Source organism: Cynocephalus volans, chromosome 2, assembly GCF_027409185.1.
Source record: "Cynocephalus volans isolate mCynVol1 chromosome 2, mCynVol1.pri, whole genome shotgun sequence".
Taxonomy (NCBI): Eukaryota; Metazoa; Chordata; class Mammalia; order Dermoptera; family Cynocephalidae; genus Cynocephalus; species Cynocephalus volans.
This window is the reverse complement of record NC_084461.1, coordinates 186,093,441-186,117,339: the sequence shown is the minus strand read 5'-3', so window position 1 is coordinate 186,117,339 and position 23,899 is coordinate 186,093,441. Positions and strand designations below refer to the sequence as shown.

The 23,899-nt window shown below is 36.7% G+C and overlaps 1 protein-coding gene across 2 annotated transcripts in view; it reads right to left on the bottom strand.

The window, feature by feature from the left end:
* The window catches only part of SBNO1 (strawberry notch homolog 1), a 58,416-nt gene that overhangs the window by 9,349 nt on the left and 25,168 nt on the right, over positions 1-23,899 (bottom strand). For both annotated transcript variants that reach the window (XM_063086549.1, XM_063086550.1), the window contains exons 6-28: positions 22,986-23,082; positions 21,143-21,303; positions 20,053-20,186; positions 19,771-19,861; positions 17,805-17,966; positions 16,852-16,987; positions 16,667-16,772; positions 16,399-16,552; positions 15,760-15,942; positions 14,927-15,024; positions 13,496-13,647; positions 11,683-11,880; positions 10,925-11,092; positions 10,659-10,834; positions 10,113-10,244; positions 7,924-8,059; positions 7,092-7,204; positions 6,915-6,986; positions 6,343-6,442; positions 3,675-3,749; positions 1,997-2,143; positions 1,818-1,912; positions 1,285-1,377 (exon numbers count right to left, since the gene is read on the bottom strand). In XM_063086549.1, the coding sequence (XP_062942619.1) occupies positions 1,285-1,377; positions 1,818-1,912; positions 1,997-2,143; positions 3,675-3,749; positions 6,343-6,442; positions 6,915-6,986; positions 7,092-7,204; positions 7,924-8,059; positions 10,113-10,244; positions 10,659-10,834; positions 10,925-11,092; positions 11,683-11,880; positions 13,496-13,647; positions 14,927-15,024; positions 15,760-15,942; positions 16,399-16,552; positions 16,667-16,772; positions 16,852-16,987; positions 17,805-17,966; positions 19,771-19,861; positions 20,053-20,186; positions 21,143-21,303; positions 22,986-23,082 (2,979 nt within the window). The remainder of the gene's footprint in view (positions 1-1,284; positions 1,378-1,817; positions 1,913-1,996; positions 2,144-3,674; positions 3,750-6,342; positions 6,443-6,914; positions 6,987-7,091; positions 7,205-7,923; positions 8,060-10,112; positions 10,245-10,658; positions 10,835-10,924; positions 11,093-11,682; positions 11,881-13,495; positions 13,648-14,926; positions 15,025-15,759; positions 15,943-16,398; positions 16,553-16,666; positions 16,773-16,851; positions 16,988-17,804; positions 17,967-19,770; positions 19,862-20,052; positions 20,187-21,142; positions 21,304-22,985; positions 23,083-23,899) is intronic.

The following is a 23,899-nucleotide window of genomic DNA, read 5'->3' as shown; positions in this document are numbered from 1 at the left end:
GTAATGTTCCCATAAGCCCTTAAGATATCTACTACAGGGGGCCAGCCCATGGCTCACTCAGGAGAGTGCGGTGCTGATAACACCAAGACCCCGGGTTCGGATCCCATATATGGATGGCCGGTTCGCTCACTGGCTGAGCGTGGTGCTGACAACACCAAGTCAAGGGTTGAGATCCCCTTACCGGTCATCTTTAAAAAAAAAAAAAAAAAAAAAAAGATATCTACTACAGAATGAGCATCAGACAAACAAAAGGACTAGAAAGAGACTGACCTAAGGACTAATAAATGAGTGATATGCATTAAATATAATTACCCATAGAACTAAGACTAAATATGGGTTAAAAAGAGAACGTACTATATAATCGCTATATGCTCTGACAATGCTGAAACAGAACAACTATTTTTTTTAAATGGGGGAAGCATATGCAAAAACACGTTTTTAAAAATCAAAAAACAAAATTATTTTCAGGAACATTGGAGGACAGTATTGATAATACTTAACCATTCTATGTGTCTTGGAGAACAAGGATTCTTGGTATGGAAGACACAAATAACATCCCTATACCAGTCAACCGCCAATAAATAAATAAATAAATACACAAATATTTTTTTTTTTGGTCTTTTTTTCGTGACCGGCACTCAGCCAGTGAGTGCACCGGCCAGTCCTATATAGGATCCGAACCCGCGGCGGGAGCATCGCCCCGCACCCAGCGCCGCACTCTACCGAGTGTGCCACAGGCTCAGCCCAATACACAAATATTTTACAGAGAATTGGTGATACAATGATTCTGTACTCCTGGATTTAAATAAAATAAGTCAATATGAACTTAAGATATTCTACCATGTATGTATGCATGTATTCATGTATATGTATGTCTATACTCATGTGTATGTAAATGTACATACATACACACATTTACCCTCCTTAGTTCTGTTCATAGGCAAATCACAACCAAAAGAAGTTATACTAATAACTAATAATGAGTCTTCAAGACATAAAGGAAAAAAAAAAAAAAGAAAAAAAGACATAAAGCATTATTAGAACTAAAGAAAACCTACTAAGAATATGTAACAATTCTAAACCTGCATCTAATAACATCCCTCAAAATATAATAAATAAAAATGTACATAAACGGACAAACCTACAATCACAATAAAAAATTATCAGAACAGAGAAAGCTAAAGACAATTAAAAAATTGATACAAAGCAGAAAGACAACTATAATGCTGGCAATAAAAAAGGATTATATATCTCAGTACTTAACATATAAGGGAAAAGTCGTACTTGCAATGACAAGTAAAAGCCATCGTCTGGTCCTGTCAGCTCTGCCCAAATCTTGGTAGCTTCCTCCCAGGACATTCCTCTTTCTACACTAATCTGTAAAAGAAACAAAATTTAAATTAAACCCACATCTGTAAATGCATATCACCAGAGAACTATACAGTCATGTATTACTTAACAACAGGGATACATTCTCAGAAAAGCATCACTTAGGCAATTTCGTCATGCAAACATTATAAAGTTGTACTTACACAAAACCAGATGGTATAGCCTACTCCACACCTAGGCTATATGGGGCCTATTGCTTCTATGCTACAAACCTGTACAGCATGATACTGTACTTAATGATGTAGGCAACTGTAACATGATGGTAAGTATTTGTGTAACTAAACATATCTAAAAATAGGAAAAGTACAGTAAAAATACAGTATTATAGTTTTATGGGACCACTGTCATATATATGGTCTGTAGTTGACCAAAACATCATTACGTGGCACATGACTAAACGTGAATGTGTACACGTTTTCCAGACTTACTGTGTATAATTCTACATGGCCAGAAGTTGAATATCCTGGAGTCAGAAACTTCTTAACATCACTTTTCCTAACCTTTTCATCTCCAGAACCAAGATCTTGAATAAGAAAAAGCAACAGGTAAATGTTTAAAGAACATTTTTATCAGGAATACACGACATTAAAAAAATTTCACCACTTACCTAAGATTCCCATATCATATCTTCCATTTTTTTTGGCATTTTGAACAACTGCAGTAAGTGTATCCGCAAAATATTGAAATAATGCATTCTGCTGATGTACCTCCATGCCCAAAATTCTATTTAAGAATTTTCCTATGTTGTTATAATCTGCAAAAGATTATAACATATTAACATCAGCATTCAAATGGTAATTAAGTTTTTATTCATCTAGGCTTAGTTCAAGGCCCACTTTCTTTTCCAAAGTTTTCTCTCCCCACTCTTTCACTGTCCCAACAATAGGGCTATAATTTGCCCATTTCTTTTTTTTTTTTTAAAGATGACTGGTAAGGGGATCTCAACCCTTGGCTTGGTGTTGTTGGCACCACGCTCAACCAGTGAGCGAACGGGCCATCCCTATATAGGATCCGAACCCGTATCCTTGGTGTTATCAGCACCACACTCTGCCGAGTGAGCCACGAGCCGGCCCTAATTTGCCCATTTCTACCTCCAGCAATTAGCATGACAACAGCACATGCTCAAAAGATGTTTGCCTAATTGAATTTCTGCATCTTCAACTTCACTTATGGAAAGTATGAACACAATTTAGCACATGAGAATGTTCGTTCTCTAACACTAAATCTTAACTCATAAAGTAATAAGCACTATATAGCCATGCATCACTTAATGACAGGAATATATTCTGAGAAATGCATCTCTGGGTAACTTTGTCACTATGTGAACATCATACAGTGTACTTATACAAATCCAGCTGGTATAGCCCATTACACACCTAGGATAATACACAGACCATTGCTCCAATTGAAATGTCATTATGCAATGCATGACTATAAGTCAGTGAATTTCAACCTTGGCTTCACAATTAGAATGCCTGGGAGATTTGGAAAACTATTAATGTCTAAGCTCCATCCTCTCTTCATTATTTTTTAAAAGCATGACAGCTGATCATATTTGCAGCCATGGTTGAGAACTACTAATCAGTGGATAGAATAGAGATTTAATCTCTTTTGAATACCCAAAGTAGCCAAAATACCCAGAATGCTCAATGAGGAGGGATTAAGAACTACTGACTTGAAGTTCCCCCTTCACTTGACAAAAGCATATGCAGTATTCCCTTTCCCATCAAGTGGTTTCACTTTCCATAGATTCAAATACCCTTGGTCTGAAAATATGAAATGAAAAATTCCAGAAACAATTCCTAAGTTTTAAATTGTGTGCCATTCTGAGTAGCATGACGAAATCTTGCTCCATCCTGCCCAAGGCAGGAAAAATCCCTTCTTCCAGCACATCCACACTGTACAAGCTACTGGCACATTAGTCACTTAGTAGTCATTGCAGTAGCAGATCAATTTTGGCAGTTTTGCAGTACTTGTGTTCAAGTAACCCTTATTTTACTCAATAAGGGCCCCAGAGCACGAGACTAGTGATGCTGGCAATTTGGAAATACTGAACAAAAGCTGTGTTTCCTTCAAGTAAAACAGTCAAAGTTCTCGACTTAATAAGGAAAGGCAAAAAAAATTTGTGCATAGCATATGTAAGATTTGGTACTATAGACAATTTCAGGCATCCACTGGGGGTCCTGAAAGTGCCCCCTGTGGATAAGGGGGAAACCACTGTATAACAAAATGGGCTTTAATAATATACCAACAATTATATGTACATATTAAGTTAATAGTATTACCTTTATCAAGAGTAAGAATTCCCGAGCGATCTTCTACATTAATCAGGCCAACTCCTATCAGTCCTTGTCGAACATCTGTAAGAAAACAAATGTAAAAAAACCTTATAATCCAAATGACTTAATGGGTTATTACCTAACTAATCAAAGTAGATCAAGTTCCAGTGTTAAGACACAGCCTATATATCTTCCACAGTTTCAATTTGGTGAATTAAATGGAACGCAGTCTCCAAAGGTCTTTAGTCACTCCAAAATCCTACAGTACTCAAACCTCACACTACATTCTATTACTTCATTAAAATATATCTTTCCAAGAGTAACCCTGTACAGTGGAGATCTTGGTATGCAGACACCAACCCAGACTTACAGGATAAGGGTGTTAAGAGAATAGGGTCAATTTTAACCCAGGGTCAACTTGAACACAGAAATTCTCCTTTTGGGAACCCATTCTATGGGAGGGGAAAATCACCTGCACATAAAGATAGCCCTGTAAATTCAGTACTATTTGTGGTGGCAAAAACTGGAAACCTCTAAATATCAATAAGTGAATGATTAAATAAACTGTCACATAACCACATTGTACACTATTATCCAACTATTGAAAAATAAAGAAGTGCTACAGCTAAAGTAACATGCCATTTAAAAGAAAACTTCGGTGTTTAGACAAACATGGAGAAAAGATGTGGAGGGCTGCCCCTGTTTACATTGACAACATCTGTTAAGGAAAAAGTATTAACTCTCTTCATCATATATTTTAAGATTATTTTCATTACTTATAATGAAACAGTAACCTGTAATTCTAAAAAATTAGAACTAAATCAGAGAAAAAAAAAAATTTTTTTTTTTTAAAAGATGACCGGTAAGGGGATCTTAACCCTCGGCTTGGTGTTGTCAGCACCACGCTCAGCCAGTGAGCTAACTGGCTATCCCTATATAAGATCCGAACCCGTGGCCTTGGTGTTATCAGCACCACACCCTCCCAAGTGAACCACAGGTCGGCCCTAGAGAGTCATTTCTGACACTCCCTCCAGTGACCAGAAAGGATGGGGAATACAGTTAAGGCTTTACTGTTTGTCAAAAGCCATCCGTGATCATGAGTAAACCGACTGGTATGTCAAAACGGACTATTAACAACACATATTGATATGTGCTGATATACAGTTGTCCATCACTATCTGTTGGGAACTGGTTCCAAGACTTCCCACAAATACCAAAACCCATGGATGCTCAAGTCCCTGATATATAATGGTGCAGTATTTGCATATAACCTATACACATCTTCCCATATACTTTAAATCATCTCTAAATTACTTATAATACCTAATACAACGTAAATGCTTTGTAAATAGTTATACTGTAGTATTTAAAGAATAATGACAAGAAGAAAAAAATCTGTACATCTTCAATACAAACGTAATTTTCCCCCCAAATATTTTCAATCCATAGATGCAGAATCCACAGATACAAAGGACCAATTATACTAGAAAGGACTCTCTAGTAAAAAAAACTCTAACTCCACAATGACAGTTACAAAATATTTCCATAGTTTCTTGAACTACTAAAATCATCTAGACTACTTACACTTATTTTTTTATTTTTATTTTTTTTAAAAGATGACCGGTAAGGGGATCTTAACCCTTGACTTGGTGTTGTCAGCACCACGCTCACCCAGTGAGCCAACCGGCCATCCCTATATGGGATCCGAACCCATGGCCTTGGCATTGTCAGAACCACACTCTCCCGAGTGAGCCACAGGCCGGGCCAGACTACTTATACTTATATAGTGGAGTACAATCTACTCTAGAGATTTGTAATATGGATCCAGGAATTCTACAGTTCTACCTAGGATTTTTTTTTTTTTTAGTTATGGACACCTCCAAACACATACAAAAGAAAAAAGAATATTTTGTGAGCCACATGTACCCATCACTTAGTTTTGCTTCACTGACATTCCCCATTAACTCCCACAGATTTTTTACCTAGGTACTTTAACTTTAAAATTAAAATTTGAAAGTTATCTGGCAAAGTGATTTTAATTAATGTAATAAAACCACTTTCCTCTTTTAAGTCTAGTATTAGACAACATGTGGTATCAGTTTAAGAGCAAAAGCATCTTACCTTGAGAGAATTATATTAAGTGAAACAAGTCAGGCACAGAAAGAGAAATACCACATGTTCTCACTTACTGGTAGGAGCTAAAAATATATAATTCACACACACACACACACACACACACACACAAAACCGGGGGGGGGGAGATATAACAACCACAATTACTTGAAAACCACAATTACTTGAAGTTGATACGAAAAGCAAACAGAAAGGACATTGTTGGGGGGGGAGGGGGGGAGGGAGGGAGGTTTTGGTGATGGGGAACAATAATCAGCCACAATGTATATCAACAAAATAAAATTAAAAATAAATAAATAAATAAATAAAATTTAAAAAAAAAAAAAGCAAAAGCATCTTCATTGGAATGAAATTTGTTTTAATAAATCTGTTTATCATAAGAAGTAAACTTAGATGTTCTAGTAACCTTGAATTTTAAAATTTTAAACAATTTATATCCAAAGAAAAATAAAAACTAAAACAACACTAAATGTTAGAACAGGTTTTAACATATCCTTGCCAGTAATCATTTTCTATCGTTATAATTATTTTTTAAAGTTACCTTTAAAGAATTCTCCAGGATAGTCTGGAGGTGGTGATACCATGGGAGAATCCAAGTTTACAATGGATTTCATGACAATTTCCAAAGCATTTCTTCCATACTGGGGGAAAAAAAAAAAACCACTCAAAATTTTAACCAGTTTCCACATTTGGATACACTTAAATCACATGACCACCCGAATGCTTTAAAAACTATTATTGTACTAAAGAGTCAAGACATTTCAATTCTTAATTGTCTTTATATACATTTTATACTGCTGAGTTTGTACCCTTACACACAGCAGACATTTGATAAATTAATAACTTCCTCTACTTCTGGGAACTCACACTTGCTTCATTCCCAAGTGTTTATTATATTCTTATTTTCCAATAAGAATGAAAAGACAACTATACTGTAGACCTGATCAATAAAGATCTAACTTACATGTGAAATCCTATATTTCATAAGAAGTCATCATTTTAAAGCAAAACCATGAAAGCAGGCAGTTTTCAGTTTTCAATAATAATCACTTTCCCTTGTTCACCAAAACACCATACCTTACAAATTTTCAGAGACAGAAAGCTAAAATGTACCTTATTGTCAAAGTTGAACCTGCTCAGATCCCTAGATTCTGTTGCTCTTCTGTCGCCATGTGTAAGCGCCCCCTGTCAAAAACATAACATTTCCAATCAAGGCACAGTTTACCCTTTACCAGAAGACAGATGGCAAAGATAATCTTTTACACACATCTACACAACTCAAAAACTTACCAAACTCTCAAGTCTTTTAGCAACAATAGATGCAAATCTTTGTTCTCCTGCCAATTCAGAAATCAGGAAGACATACTCGGGAGCAGTAACTTGGTTTGATCTATGAGTTCGTCCTGTAATGGCATTTTTTAAAAGATCACTGATTTGTGTTCATTAGATAGAAACAGAATATTCTGAAATCTATTCCTAGATTTTAACAGTAACCTGGTTTTGAGAAAGCCTAAAACAAGAGGAAAAACTAAAGATAATCTAATATTTACTATAACTCCCCAAAAGTACACTGACCTGAATGACATCCACATTCAGAGCAACACTCTCCCTAATGAGGGAACAAAACCTGCCGTAAAAGTGTTAAATGGTAGAAGTATTATTATTGCTACCCTAATTTTGCTGATGCACGGCTACTCTAGATTCTCCCAAAACTACTTTCACATCACCAGGTCACAGGGACATTAAGCTGGAAGGGAAGGGATCAGCAATGTGCCTTCAGTGAAGCCACTGAGGGTGAAAAGGTCATGAAAGTAGCAGCCACTCTGACATGGACCCCATACATCCTAAAGGTCTGTAATTAGGACACTCTCAAGGAGCCCTGTTCTTGGATATAATGCCAGGAACACCCAGAAATCGCACCACAGATCTTTTAATTTTAAAACAGGCATGAAATGAATTCATAATGCACTATACGTTATAAGGTATATGAAACACACCTTAAATACAACGTAAGTCTCTTGAGTTAAAAGATGTTTGACATTAAATGTAGGTTTTTGATATGCATAAATTTTCCCAATGACTTCTTGCTAATCATCAAGTGAAATCCAGTGTGTGAACTTACCAAATTGCTGAATTGCTCTGTCAGCACTCCAGGGTAATTCCAATGTCATATGAACTCTTCGCCTTTGATTTTTAGCTCTCCGATCTGCTTGTAATGAAATACCCGAGCTGGCAGCTTCTGAGATGATAGCAATATTCTGTATCAAATATTAAAAAGTCCTTCAGTGTACTGCTGGTGGTCCACCAATAACCCACTCTTTCCTTCTTCCTCTATAATAGGACCACCAATTTTAGTAGGGTACATGGCTGCCCAACATCAAGATTATATTTCTCAGTCTCTCTTATAGCTAAATGTGGGCATGTGGTCACGCTTCAGCCAGTAGGGTACAGATGGTATGTATAATGTCCAGGAAATGTCCTTAAAAGTAGGGAACACGCCCTTTTCCTCCCTTTTTCTCCTCTCTGCTGGCTGAAATGTAGAGGTAATGATTGGATCTGAAACAGCTGTCTTGGAGTCCAGAGTTAAACTTGGAAATAAAATCTCACATATTTAAACTAACAATACAGAAGAGTCCTGGTCCTTAAGGGACCATAACAGCCCTGGTCTACCTACACACGTGTATATGAGAAAAATAAATATCATGTTTAAGCCAATATGATTTTCTCACTTAAGAACCAAAACTAGGGCCGGCCTGTGGCTCACTCGGGAGTGTGGTGCTGAGAACACCAAGGCCGTGGGTTCGGATCCTATACAGGGATGGCCGGTTAACTCACTGGCTGAGCGTGGTGCTGACAACACCAAGCCAAGGGTTGAGATCCCCTTACCGGTCATCTTTAAAAAAAAAAAAAAAAAAAGAACCAAAACTAATTCTAATGAATACAATTCTTAATGCACATGGGACTAGACTCATGAAACAAGTACATAAAATAACCGATAATACCTCTACCTACAATTTTTAAAATATGTAAAATGAGCTTTTTAATGTTTTGTTTTGGTTTTTTTGGCAGCTGGCCAGTATGGGGATCTGAACCTCTGACCTTGGGGTTACAAGGCTGCACTCTAAACCAACTGAGCTTACCAGCCAGCCCTTAGTTTTCTGTTTTTTAAAGATGACCGGTAAGGGGATCTTAACCCTTGACTTGGTGTTGTCAGCACCACACTCTTCCAAGTGAGCTAACCGGCCATCCCTATATAGGGATCCGAACCCGTGGCCTTGGTGTTATCAGCACCACACTCTCCCAAGTGAGCCACAGGCCAGTCCTCCTCAGCTTTTTAATATATTTTTAAAAGACAACTTTGATAGTGGTAACTATCATCTATTTTCCAGTTACAGAGGCAGAAAAATTCATTAAAATAATAAAGCAAAATGTGGGTAGAGAGGTAAGATTTTATTCTTCCTCCTTTAGGTTAAGGAATAAATGAGCTTGAAGTGGTGCTATGTCAAAGGTGTGCTACCTATTTTTTAACAATCTCATCAGCAAATGCTTATAGTTATTCCAACTAAACGGAGAAGAACAGATCTGAGAACCTTAAAGTTTGATGAAGTTCACTTAACAATAAGAGGCTATTGAAAGAGCCTCTGGAGGCAACCAAAATCTCTACAGTGGTCAGATATGGAAGTTCAACCTACAAGACATTCACAGTAAATCATCTTAAAATAAATGGCATAGTAATAAAAGAAACAGCAAGGGCCGGCTCGTGGCTCACTCGGGAGAGTGTGGTGCTGATAACACCGAGGCCATGGGTTCGGATCCCATATAGGGATGGCTGGTTCACTCACTTCGGAGAGTGTGGTGCTGACAACACCAAGTCAAGGGTTAAGATCCCCTTACCAGTCATCTTTAAAAAAAAAAGAAAAAAAGAAAAAGAAACAGCAAAACCTCATCTTGACACTCAAATATCATTCTAGACTCAAAATTAGAATGACACTGGAGTGACATCAGATGTGATAACAGAGATGACCTAAGAGAGCATAGCATTTTTTCATTCTGATGTAAGATTTCAGAAGTCTCCAAAGGTGTCAAGAGCCATCTCTAATTCTGTGTATAACACAGAACACTCATTACATTCCACTTATGATAACATTATAATGAAAACATAAAATATTCAGTGATTATGTGAAATTACTAAAAAATATAGAAAAACACTCAACAAACATGACATATTCAAAGGGAAGAAACCCTTCTAAAACTTAATCTAAACATACTCACATTGTTCCTTTCACCAAAAAGCATCCCAGGAAAACATACCTTATCTCCGTCCATAAATCTTTGTTTTTCCGTGATATTTAGTATTTCCACAGGCACATCAAGTTCAGATCTTGACTCATAAGATATGCTGCCATCATCATTGCTCACAACCCGCCCTTTGCGGCCAGTCATCTGAGAAGCCAGACAGTGTCATCACAATTAAGGTATCTCACTGTGGTGCTTGGAGCTCAGTGCCTCCATCTTTAATGAAACTTAGGAGACAGAAGCACAACCTGTGCTGCATTAGGCACGGGGGGTACAGAACACTGCAAGATAGTCCCTAGAAAGAGCTAACATGTAGCCATGATCACAAAAGCTACATAACTAGTGCGGTAACCAAGACCAGTGGCTTGGGACAGACATTCAGATACTGGGGCAGGACTTCATTGACTCTAGGATGACAACTAAAGTAGAACAAGAGTTGTAAGATCTGAGAGAGAAAATTAATTATTATGTGATGATATCCAAAATACCACTCATTCTACAGGGTTTAAAGGTGGCAAAAATGTTACCGAAGAGATACAGCCCTGATCTAGTCATATTTACCTCAGCAACGTTCTCAGGGCCACCAAGTTCATCAATAAGTTCATCCAGAGTATTAGGAGGGAGGTCTTCAGCTAATTTTTCTAGCTTATCAAGTAGGTCTTTCTTCATCTGTTGAGCCCTTTCCACGGCATCCTGACTTGTTATAAGGCTATTGTTACTGTTGGTGTTACTGTTAGCTAGATAAAAACATTTGCTAAAAGTCAGTATAAATAATTGTTTTCTTTAAAAGTATATTTCACAGACAAAGCAAGTTTCTACATGTATACCTGGTGCACTATTAGGAGCAGGTGAGACAACCGGTGTAGAGGAAAAACTAGGTCGTTTTGATCCAAGACCCGATGCTAATAAGGCACTTTGAATAGAATCTGGATCTATACTTTTCTTCTTTTTTTTATCTTTGTTTTTCTTGTGGTCTTTTCTGATTAGCCAGGGATCTGAAAGTTAAGAAAAGATGTATGTCAAATAATTTGTTAAAACAAGTACAGAATCTCCAAAGGCATAACCCTTGTATTTTTTTGTATTGTTAACTAATAACTTAGAAGTCACCACCAACTACAGCGTTCCAGTACATCCCATCCATACACCATGGGGTACAATTCCATGTTTTGAGGTTAAAAATAACTGCACAAAATTGGGGTCATCATCTCATGTATATGAGGCTCAAACCTCTAAAAGACAGATAAGCCTAGAGTTCTTCACCAAGCAAAAATAAAAATCTGTGCGATCACTTGTACTGCACGGAAGAAAAGGTTTTAATACAATATGCCATTTTCTTTTTCTTTTTTTTTTTCAATAAAGATGACCAGTAAGGGGATCTTAACCCTTGATTTGGTGTTGTCAGCACCACGCTCTCCCGAGTGAGCTAACTGGCCATCCCTATACAGGGATCTGAACCCATGGCCTTGGTGTTATCAGCACAACACTCTCCCAAGTTAGCCATGGGCTGGCCCTACAATATGCCATTTTCAAACACACTGAAGCATAACTATCCTTTAGTTTACATTTAATATACTGATAAAATTACCATCTTCATCATCCTCACTGGACTCATCTCTAAATGGGTTGAAATCATCATCATCTCCAGAACTCATGTTTTTAGAGCTCTCATAGTCACTTTCTTCATTATCAGAGGCATCAGATTCACTTCCACTGTCATCAGAACTGCTACCAGTAAGGCCACCTACTTTTCGTGCTTTTTTGGCTTCTCGTGTTATTTCTTCACCTACCCCCCAAAAGCAAACAAGAGAGTCAGCCCAAATTCAATGTTTCTAAAGATCCAGGACATCATATTTAGTTCATGAGTTAATTCAAATGAGAAGTGCAGAGAAAAAGTATTTATGTAAGTATATAAGAACAAATAAAATTCATAAGCAAGCGCTAATGTTTTGGACTCCCATAAAAAATCAGGTTATGTTCAATTATACTCAAGAAATTAGATCCATACGCACAAATTCAAGACTAACTTCAAGAGTACAAGTTTCTTTTTTTTTGGTCGTTTTTTCGTGACCGGCACTCAGCCAGTGAGTGCACCAGCCATTCCTATATAGGATCCGAACCCGCGGCGGGAGCGTCGCCGCGCTCCCAGCGCAGCACTCTACCGAGTGCGCCACGGGCTCGGCCCAAGAGTACAAGTTTCAAAATAAATTTAGGACAACAGATTTAAAAACAGAATCTTTAGCACGGTCAAAATTTAACTGAGAATCAGGTTGCGAGAAGAGACCTAATAAATTATAGGTTTACAAACATGGAATACTTAGAAAAACCAATTTATAAAACCTCATTTAAAAATAAAAAAACATTTTTTTTATGGCTGGCTGGTAACAAGTATCGAACCCTGGACCTTGGTGTTATCAATACCACACTCTAACCAACTGAGCTAACTGGCCAGCCCTAAAACCTCATTTTTAAAGGTAAACAAGGTGCTGATTTGAATTATCTCATTTAATATTCAGAAAAAGTACCTGAAACAAAACAAAAATAAGAATATTAAAAAGTTCCCATATTATTAGACAGTGAGAACATAATTCAGGAAAGAAAAACCATTTGGCCATTCTAAGAAGCAGCATTATTTTTTGTGCTACTAAAATAAAAAATGTTACCAATTAAATTATAATAGCCAACCCATTTTTAGGCATATTAAAAGTGTAATATATATATATATCTCAGAATGGATAAAATAAAGATAAAGTATCAGGCACTGTGTAGAACACACAGCAACACAGTTCGTCTTTACAATATATTAAGTCAGTAGCACCATTTTAGAAAAAGAGCCTGAGAATAGTTAACTTCTAAAACTTGAACAGCTTAGAATGCACCTAAACACAAACTTAAGTTTGCATTACTACAAGCTGTCTAACAAACATGGGTGAATGTATTCCTAATTACTAAATAATTAATAGAAGTCTTTTTAAAGAAAGACTATTAAAACACTCAGTTCATATTTAAAAGGCAACTATGACAAAAAAAAAGACCCATATTTTAGTTCCTATGCATCATTCACTAGCTGTGTGAACCTGGGAAAATTCCTTAACTCAATCTTTCTGTGCTTTAGTTTTCTGTCTATAACATTGGAAAAATAAGACTTAATTTCATATAAACCTCAACTGGGTTAAGTGATATAATGTATGGCCAAGTGCTTAATACAGTGCTGCTCCAGTCAATCGCCCAAGTCCCCATTTAAAACACAGGATTATTTGTGCATTCAAAACTTCATGAGTGACAGCGAAAACATGCAACCACAAATCAAGGGATACAGTTCATTCCTAAAATACAGCTGCTTCAAAATGCTCAAATTTATAGTTTCTTTCAATATCAACTATTTAAAGGAAAGTACTCACCTTTCCGCTTCTTTATTTTATTTTCTTTACAAGGACTATCTCTTGGTGAACTGTTGCTACTTGGAGCTGTCAAATCGATTCCTAGCAAACTATAAAGTTTTTTCCTGTCTGGAGCAGGAAAGTGTTTTTCAATGAGTGACTGCAACACTCCTCTGTTTGTAGAAGAGAAACAGTGACAATTACTGCTTCAGTTGGCAAAATAATTTATATGTAAAATCTTACAGAATGTTTCTTAAAATACTATATACTCTGTTCAATCTTATAAAATACTCACAACCCAGCCTAAATGAATTTTAATTTTCTAGGCCAAGGTTGCTTAACTGAAATATAATGCAAGCAAAGCCGCATATGCAATTTTTACACTTTCTTGTAGCTACATTAAAAAAAAAAACTGGTAAAACTAATTTTAATATTTTACTTAACTCAATATATCACTTCAATACATAACGAGATGTTTTACATTTTTGTAAAATGTAAAGGATAGTTGAAATCTGGTCTTTGAAATCTGGTGTGTATTTTACACTTACAGTGTATCACAATTTGGCTAGGCATTTCAACTCCTTGATAGCCATGTGCCAAGTGGCTACCATTTCAGACAGGTTAGTTCTAGGCACTTAAGTATAGAGAAGTACAGACTAGCAGGTGCACGTTTTGCTTTTATAAGCAATTTTCAATTATATCAATTTTAAAGGAACACTTGAATGTACACCCTAAGGCAATATATAGTATAGTGGCAAAGGTTATTTTGCTAATCTTAGTACCAGAATTATAACTGTCAGTTTAGGCAAACTGCAAAACAATGCTAAAACATTCTTCAAAAGCTCTTTTTGAAGATCTCATGCTAAGTTTTTTGAAGCTCTCATTTCCAATTTTTATAGCAGAACTTATTATATACTGGGGCAAATTATAGTTATTGCTCCTCTGAATAATAATGGTTAATTTCAAATACACAAAACTAAAACTAAAACTGAAACTAAATCAAGCTATTACAGATCCCAATACATACAAGACAAACAAAATCAAGCCTTTGTTAGTCCACATACTGTGTGTAATATTGACAAGATGCTTAATATCTTACGATTATGAGATTTCTGTTATTGTTTTCTTATAGATATACCATAAGAATAAAAAAAGCAAAGAATTGCAAAAACTCGGATCAGGAAAACTTTTTTTTTTTTTTAAGATGACCAGTAAGGGGATCTGAACTCTTGATTTGGTGTTGTCAGCACCACGCTCTCCCAAGTGAACTAATGGGCCATCCCTATATGGGATCCAAACCCATGGCCGTGGTGTTATTAGCACCACACTCTCCCAAGTGAGCCACAGGCTGGCCCAGGAAAACTTTTAAAGATGAAATAGGCAAATCAAAAATTTCTCTCAATATTTGAACTAATCTAAATAAAAACTCAAAAAGAAAACCAAAAACATTACTTGGCAGTTGAAACAAAATCATTCAATTCTCCACCACCCTCTTCCAAGGCTTCTAAAGTTCTGGCTTCTCCTGTAGACTGCAGACCAATTACAACACACTGGAGAAAAAAGAAAATATATTAATTATTAATAAAAATATGTTTGTGGTTTCTTAATCAAGACATTTTTAAAATTTAGTAAAACTAAAAAGATTTCAAACAAGAATGACCACATTATTATAAAACACATGTGTGCTTTATTTAATTCTATATATTTGACACATGCTATGTGTCAAAAAACTTAGGTAGAAAATAGGATTGTTAAGGGCTGACTGAAGCCTCTGCCCTTATGCAGTTTATAGTCCTTAATGCTTTAGATATATATTCACCAAAAAAGAAAAAAAGCTTAAGGCAATACACATCCACATGTTATCAGTGGTGACATCTATAGACAGCTGAACTACAGTGATATGTTATACTTTTTTGAGCTATCTAAAGTCTCTAAACAGTTACTGTTTTTATAATTTAGAAAAGTGTATCTTTTGGGCCGGCCCGTGGCTCACTCGGGAGAGTGCAGTGCTGATAACACCAAGGCCCCGGGTTCCTATCCCATATAGGGATGGCCGGTTAGCTCACTGGCTGAGCATGGTGCTGACAACACCAAGTCAAGGGTTAAGATCCCCTTACCGGTCATCTTAAAAAAAAAAAAAGAAAAGTGTATCTTTTAAAGTCACTAATACTTTTACAACTATCCTTTAGAAAGACCAGAGTTCACAAGTAGAAAATCTCAACACCCACAAAGACTAAACAATACAATCAAAAAGGATGAGTCTCTTCATGAGTTCTCCAACTTACTTTTCCATTCTTGATTTCTTCTCGAGCTAACTGCACAACCCTTTTAACTTTGGATGCTATGCACAAGTATTTGAAAAACCTCTGGTGAGCAGACCAGAACTGACCCCACATGGATTTCTTCATTCGCTGCTCGGCATCAATCAGATCTGCAGCTTGCTGAAATCGCTCTCTAGCAATGACCCACTAAAGATAGAGAATCAACATTTTAGCTACTTCACCTTTGAGTGCTGTTATTTAAAAACGACTGATTCAATCAAAATAAAGTTCAGGACCATTTAAAATTAATGTAATGAAGCATCTTCAGTACCTTGGGAATCTCTAATAATTTTTAGGATACTCACACAAAATTATCTCAAAATTATTATTACCTAATGCATGCAGTTATTTCACGAAATATAGTTACATTGTGATTTTAAGAACTATGCAACTGAAATAAATGGACATTTTTAATGAACTACTTTAACAAAGTGAAAATCTGGAAAATAAGGACATTGGTTCAACAGCCTATCATCTGATAATTTGTCCGTTTTATAGCAGAAATACATTCTTGGGGGTTGGCAGACATTACAATGAACAAAACTAACAGAAACATTATTAGGTACATTAAATAAACACTAGGAATTAAGAAAAACTTCTCACCAGCTTGACTGCTTTGTTATACATTTTAACATAGCTCTGAGAAAGAAGAACTTCCTCAATTTTGAAAGTCACTCCAGTAAAGCTCAGCTGTCGAGCAATGTACATTCCTCTAAGCTTCATATCCATAGCAACTATTTCCATGGCACCAACACCTCTAAATAAAATTAAAACACACACTACCAATAAATAAACATACAGTGAAAGGATTTTAGCAATAATACATCTCCTAAATTGTACTGAGAACAGTGCATATTGTAAATTGCATTACCTCCGTTCTACTGCTTGAATAAAATCACTGAATTCTCTAAATGGAGTTCCCTCACCCCATATTCCAAGGCGGTTCATATAGGCCATGTTGCGTGGTTCAGAAGCACCTGAAAAATCCCCATATGAAATATATTATAGCTGAAAAAATAACCTACACATATTTAAAAAAAATAAATAACTACTCACCAGTGGCACTAGCATAAACAACTCTGGCTTTTGGCAATTTGTTCTGAAGCTCTAAAACTGCTAAGCCTGTCTTGGTTGGCTTTGAAGAACCAACAGGACATAAGTTTTTTGCTTTATGACATTCATCAAACACTATCTGTAAGGAATAAACTAAGGAACATACCACCACAGTAGTAAGTAACTCCTGAAGGAAGCCCTCTATGTGCCTCTCCTTAATTTCATCCCTCTCCTTCTCTAGCCTCAGAAGCATCCACTGAAATTCATCTTAACCAGATATTTACTTCATGATTAGAATGGAGAAAAAGACTCACTGCCGCAAGAACTGCCTATCACACAGATTATTTGGGTAAATTCTTTAAGGAAAAGCATGATCACAATTGGAAACCAACTTAATCAGTGTTTCAAATATCTATATTCCTGGGCTGGCCCCGTGGCTCACTCGGGAGAGAGTGTGGCGCTGGTAGCGTTGAGGCCGCGGGTTCGGATCTTGTATGGGGATGGCCGGTGTGCTCACTGGCTGAGCGTGGTGCAGGCAACACCAAGCCAAGGGTTGCGATCCCCTTACCGGTCAAAAAAAAAAAAAAAAAAAAAAATCTATATTCCTCATGCAGGACAATATAAAATCTCCTGTGAGGAATTAAGTTTGGGAATCACTAGGTTAACAATCTTCAGAGGTACTTTACGATATAAATATGCGATGTGAATCCCCATAAAGGGACTACAGTATTTACCATACATATTAACATTTTCCTAAACCAGGAGTTTAAATATTGGTCTCCTATATGACAGATATAAAATAGAATCAACTTTCCAACACCCTTGGACTCTATGTAATCATTTCAGCTCTCATCCCAGCAATTTACTTATTTAATCTTAGGATTCCTGTTTTCCAAAGGTCTATCCTAACATAACTGTGTCATTAAAAATATAAAAACTTTTATCATAAAGGATACCACTCCATCGAAGTCATCACTGCACCAGTGTAGAAGCTGTTTTAATCTAGTTTTGTATTTACCGCCAGACTGGCTTTCACCAATAAGAGAAGAGTAAGTAGCAAAAATAACACCTTTCTTAACACTCCCATTATGTTTGGAAGAAATTTTTCCATATTTAAACTAAAAAAAAGAAAAGAGAAGAATTTAGTTAGTATCTTTCTCTCTCAAACATTTATCCCACCCAAACTTCTATAGCAGCAATTCTTAACCTAGTAGACTTAAAAAAAGTCAAAGTACTTCCTAAGATGATATATAAAATTTCTTGTATAAGTACACATACAACTTTATGGTACAAGAAACAAGTTTCGGGCCGAGCCCGTGGCGCACTCGGGAGAGTGCGGCGCTGGGAGTGCGGCGCGCTCCCGCTGCAGGTTCGGATCCTATATGGGAATGGCCGGTGCGCTCACTGGCTGAGTGCCGGTCACGAAAAAGAAAAAAAAAAAAAAAAAGAAACAAGTTTCGAAGTTTCAAAAGAGTCTTTCACTAGAAAAATATTAAAAACCAGACAAACTGCCTCATAAAAAAGTCACAGTATTTACTCAACAAACACTGTGCTCTTACTACATGCGAAGCACTGTAATTAAATTCTAAGGAACACATAAGAATTATGAGTAATAGCTAATGAACCCTTCTTCAATTATGCTGCTCAGAAATAAAAACCATTCCTAGATGCCAGTTACCTGTTTTTGGTTTTGAACGTTTTGTAGTCATTCAAGACACAGAACTTTCACAACCAATCTACTCAGTAAAACCTACCCAAAAAAGCCACTCAAGAGCAGGGCAACACTAAACCAACTTAGTATACTCAGATGGAAAGTGGATTTACATTTACTTATTATCAAAGGGCTGGTAGGCAGGCACTTGCCAGAGCCACATCTGTCTATCCTACTCATGTAACACCAACAATTGGTGCACAGGAGGTTAATAAAGATTTGCTCAGTGAACATTATGATTCTAATCACATTAAACTGTGCTTTAATTAGGGGCTGGCTGGTTAGCTCAGCCGGTTAGAACACAGTGTAACACCAAGGTTAAGGGTTCAGAACCCAGAATGGGTCAGCCACCACCACCAAAAAAAAGCTTTTCATTTTTCTTTCAAAAGATGACTGGTAAGGGGATTCTTGACTTGGTGTCATCAGCACCACACTCTCTGAAGTGAGCTAACTGGCCATCCCTATATAGGGATCCGAACCCGTGGCCTTGGTGTTATCAGCACCACACTCTCCCAAGTGAGCCATGGTCCGGCCCTAAAAACCCGTGTTTTAATCACTGATGCACTTTTTCCACTTTACAGAATTGTTTTCACACAAATACAGGTATAGGTATTCAAGTCCATTTGCTATACAAATATTGAAACCAGTCTCCAAACCACAATAATTCTCTATATGCCTCATAGGATTTGGTGACCTACAGCGACAGGCACATTACCTGTCTACACTGTGCCCGTATATCCATAGAAAATTACTTTAGATGGGCCGACCCCGTGGCTCATTCGGGAGAGTGCGGCGCTGGGAGCACCGAGGCCACGGGTTCAGATCCCATATAGGGATGGCCGGTGCGCTCACTGGCTGAGCGCAGTGCGGACGACACCAAGCCAAGGGTTATCCCCTTACCGGTCACAAAAAAATTTTTTTTAAAAATAAAAATAAAAAAGAAAATTACTTTAGAAACAAACACTGAAGATTGAGAAAATTAACTCCATAAAAAAGGGACAATGCCTGTCTTGTTTGCACTATACTACCACTGCTTGTCATAGTATTTGGCACACAGTAATGCACAAAAAAACAATGGTTAGCACTTATGCTTTCTGTAGAATAACTCATTTAATCCTCCTAACAACCCTACAAAGTAAAAGCCATTATTATTCCCATCTCACAGATGAGTCAATATTTACTGAATGACCAACTGAATAGGAAGCTCGTACCTTATTTAATGAATGAACCAAAATGTTTTTTGCTCCAATATCCCTCAAATCTCTTTCCGCATCATACTTTAAGTCATTTGAAACACTAAACCTGCCATTAAAAAAAAAAACACACACACACACAAATTAAATGCAAATTACACCATTTTAGCAGAATTCAGGAATAAAAAAAGCCAGGTATTGACACTTCAAAAAAATACACCTACTCATTAAAACCCATACCCACATGCTAGAGTAATTATTTACAAATAGAAACTTCCACGGCTAGTCTTTAACACTTACCACAATGCTCTCTTTCTACTCAACAAATAATTTTCATAGATGATTCCTGCTATTGTTCTTCCTTTTCCTACACCAGCACCATCACCTATTAAGAAGCCAGCACGATCTCCATTAGGTAGGAACGTTTCATGTTGCTGAAAAAGAAAAGGCTGGTAATTAATCCTTCAGATATTTTGGTGATCACTCTTTCAGACACTGTTTTAGGAACATACTAATGTTATCTATTTTTATATAAATGGCATACAGTCTGGCTTTTAGTGTGGATACCTTCTATTTACTATATATTCTTTCCTGCTACCTTCCCATGCACGAAGTAACTACAATTAACAAATTGGTGAGGATTCCTCCATACCCCTTTCAACACTTGCATGACCAAATACAACTTTCATTATCACACATAAACACGGGAGATAGGGGCCGAGCCTGTGGCGCACTCGGGAGGGTGCTGCGCTGGGAGCGCGGCAACGCTCCCAGCGGCCGCGGGTTCGGATCCTATATAGGAATGGCCGGTACACTCACTGGCTGAGTGCCGGTCACGAAAAAGAAAAAAAAAAAAAAAAAACATGGGAGATAGCTGGCTGTTTTGGTCACTACTTATTTTATAGAAATGGAGTATCACTGAAATCCTTTCAAGACAACTGGTATAACTCACATCATTTTAAAAGCCTGTACAACATCCCACAGTATGATAATAACACAGTTTATTCAATCACCCCCAACAGTGTGGGCGCTCAGAATCTTTTCCAGCTGGTAGAAAAAGCCACAACAAACATATGTATGTTCTTATCTAATAGTTCTATGGAAAAGACTCCTACAAATGTAATTATTAGGTCATATATCCTTTGACTTTAATTTTGATAGATATCCTCAGTAAATTCCAGAAAGGTTACATTTGTCATTTCTACTGGAAATTCACTCCCCCATCCCTGCTATACCTTCCTATTTTCTAACACATAAAATTTCTATAAAAAATCACATTCACAAGTTTTTCCTGCTATGGAGAACTTACCTTTGGGATAAAACTACTAAATTATATGGACTATGACAAAAACATAAATATTGTATGTAATTATAAAATATTATCACTTACCTGAGCTGCATATGTAATTGCCTCAAGCTGTAATGCTGACAACCAGCCATTATCAATGGTTTCTTCAGAAATAGATGTTTTGTACCAAACATCAGGAGGAGTAACACTGGATAACGAGCTAGTTTCCACTACAGCATCTGGGTGACGTAGGCCAATTTTTACTAAAGAAAAATGTTTAAATGCTTCATTTTAATTGTTATAAGTAATAACATTTCCAGTTTTATTATAAGAAAAAGAAATATTTTTCCTATGTTGGAGAAAATTAATAAGTAATCACTCTGGGCTTCTATAAAAAGGCACTAATGGTAAAAGTACTGTTTAAATTTGATAAAAATGATTTATCAACTATGTGTGGTTTAAACAGAGACTTGCTGACAAAAAGATCTAGAAAAACAACAACTGAGTTGATACCACTAGGTTCTCCAGTAGTAAAAGAACATAATCCTAGATTAAGGAGTTTAGTTACTCAAATGAATCATTCACCTCATTCACTGAAACAAAAGTCTGTAATGCAATGTTACTTTGAAAGGTATTTAAAAGAAACTTTAGCTATAAAATTAAACAGCACCTAACTCCTCAAACTGTATAATGTGAATAGTTTAAAATAATGGTTAGCAAACTTTTCCTAAAGGGTCAAATAGTAAATGTTTTTGGCTTTGCAGGCCATCCTGTCTCTTTATAACTACTTGACATTGCTGTTGTAGTGTAAAAGCAGCCACAGACATAAATAAACCAATGGGCATACCTACGTTCCAATAAAACTTTATTTACTAAAACAGGCAGTGGTCCAGATTTGGTTTTCTGACCTCTGGTTTAAAGGGCCATGGATAAACTCTTTCAATCCTTTTGTGAAAACTATTATTTGGGGAGTAGAACAAAACTTCAGATACCACAACCTAAAACTCATTTTAAATGACCAAACACAAGTGTGAAGTCTTGGTGTACATATGTAACTGGTAAACAGAGAATTTTAGTTCAATTTAAATGGTATTATTAAGGGGCCAGCCAGTGGCTCACTCGGGAGAGTGAGGTGCTGAGAACACCAAGGCCCCGGGTTCGGATCCCATATACGGATGGCCGGTTCGCTCACTGGCTGAGTGTGGTGCTCACAACACCAAGTCAAGGGTTAAGATCCCCTTACCAGTCATCTTTAAAAAAAAAAAATAATAATAAATAAATAAATAAATAAATGGTATTATTAATAGCTTTTTATAGAAACCAGTACATGAAAGACAAATTCTAGACAGAAGGTTTTCTTTTTTCATCTTCTTATCCTCATATAACAAAAAAGTAAAAGTTTTTATACAAAAGCTAAAAGCTACTAATTTTCAATTTCACATAGTGGTCACTAAAAAAATGAATTATGGTCATTATGCAAAGGGCAGAAATGGTGTTAATGAAAACCACTGAATTAAAATAGTACAAGTTATTTTTAAGATTCCAATGTTTTCTTGATTTTAGATAAGCTGTATAAGACCTATAAAGCTAAGATATATTTATATCTCTACAATTTGCCTTGATTTTATTAATCACTACTCAAATGAGCAAAATTAACTATAAATAAAATAAAACCCAATCTTTTTTAGTCTTGATTTTAAAAGACTTCAACCTAGAACAAGGTTCTAAATTTGTGTAAGAAACAAAAACAAAACCATAGTAAAACATTCATGTAGATATTTTTAAAATACAGTTTAGAACATATTACAAAGCTCATACTTGTCAAACCCTGAGGTACCCAACACTGATAGGTCCTAATAGGTAACAATGTGTGTAGGAGTGTGTGTAGGAGGGTTGAAGAGGAACCTGGAAGTCTTGTTTATTTTGACAAATCCCCAAAACATACATTTTATTGGCATATACTCTGCATATGTTTCTGCATGACCCATTTCTTCCTCATCTTCTTCCTCTGGTTCATCTTCCTCTTTTACAACAGGGACCTTCTGTAACACAGAAAGAGCACAATCAAACCTAAGTCCAGAGACCAGAGGCCCACCCAACACACAGGAAAATTCTTCTGTAGGAATACCTACAGTCTTCAATCTTGGAAACAGGATGTACCACTTCAATATTCTCTGCAGTCTGGGTCACACTTCATGGTGATCCTGCTTCTCCCATGATGAGCACAGACAACAATGATCTACTCTGCCCCATACACACAAATGGGTTACCACAGGGCTCGCTTGCTTACAGCCACGATCACCTCAAACTACCTTCCCCTTCACAGTACTGCCTACTACTTACTCTTGCTGATGCCCAGAACTCTCTCCAACCTTAGGCCTACTCTTCACTCCAGTTCCAGGACTTGAAAGAGCAAAGAGCAAGGGGTTGTAGGGACAAAAGGTGGATGGGTCCTAGTGCACACCCTACATCAACATGGACCTCTCAAGTCTCACATCCCACCTTCTTTTCAGTTCACTTCCATCTATCTTCTTTCCCTCAGATCCTAAAACCAAAACCCCAGATGATTCTGGAGTTTAAAGACTCTTCTGAAGTGCAGAAAATTAACTTCAGACTTCTGTGTCTCCACAGACACAACAATTATATATAATATGGCCATATAAATTATTCTCTAAACCATGGCACATTTGAGAGTAAAATGGGGAGCTATTAATAATTACACCAAGAAAAAAAAGAGAGAGAGAAAAAAATAATAATTACACCAAGAAATCAGGAGTGAATTCAGATTGTGCCCGGCAAATTCAGTAAATGGTAGCACCATAGCTATACGTTTCCCTTGTTTTTCTCTACAGAATCTTG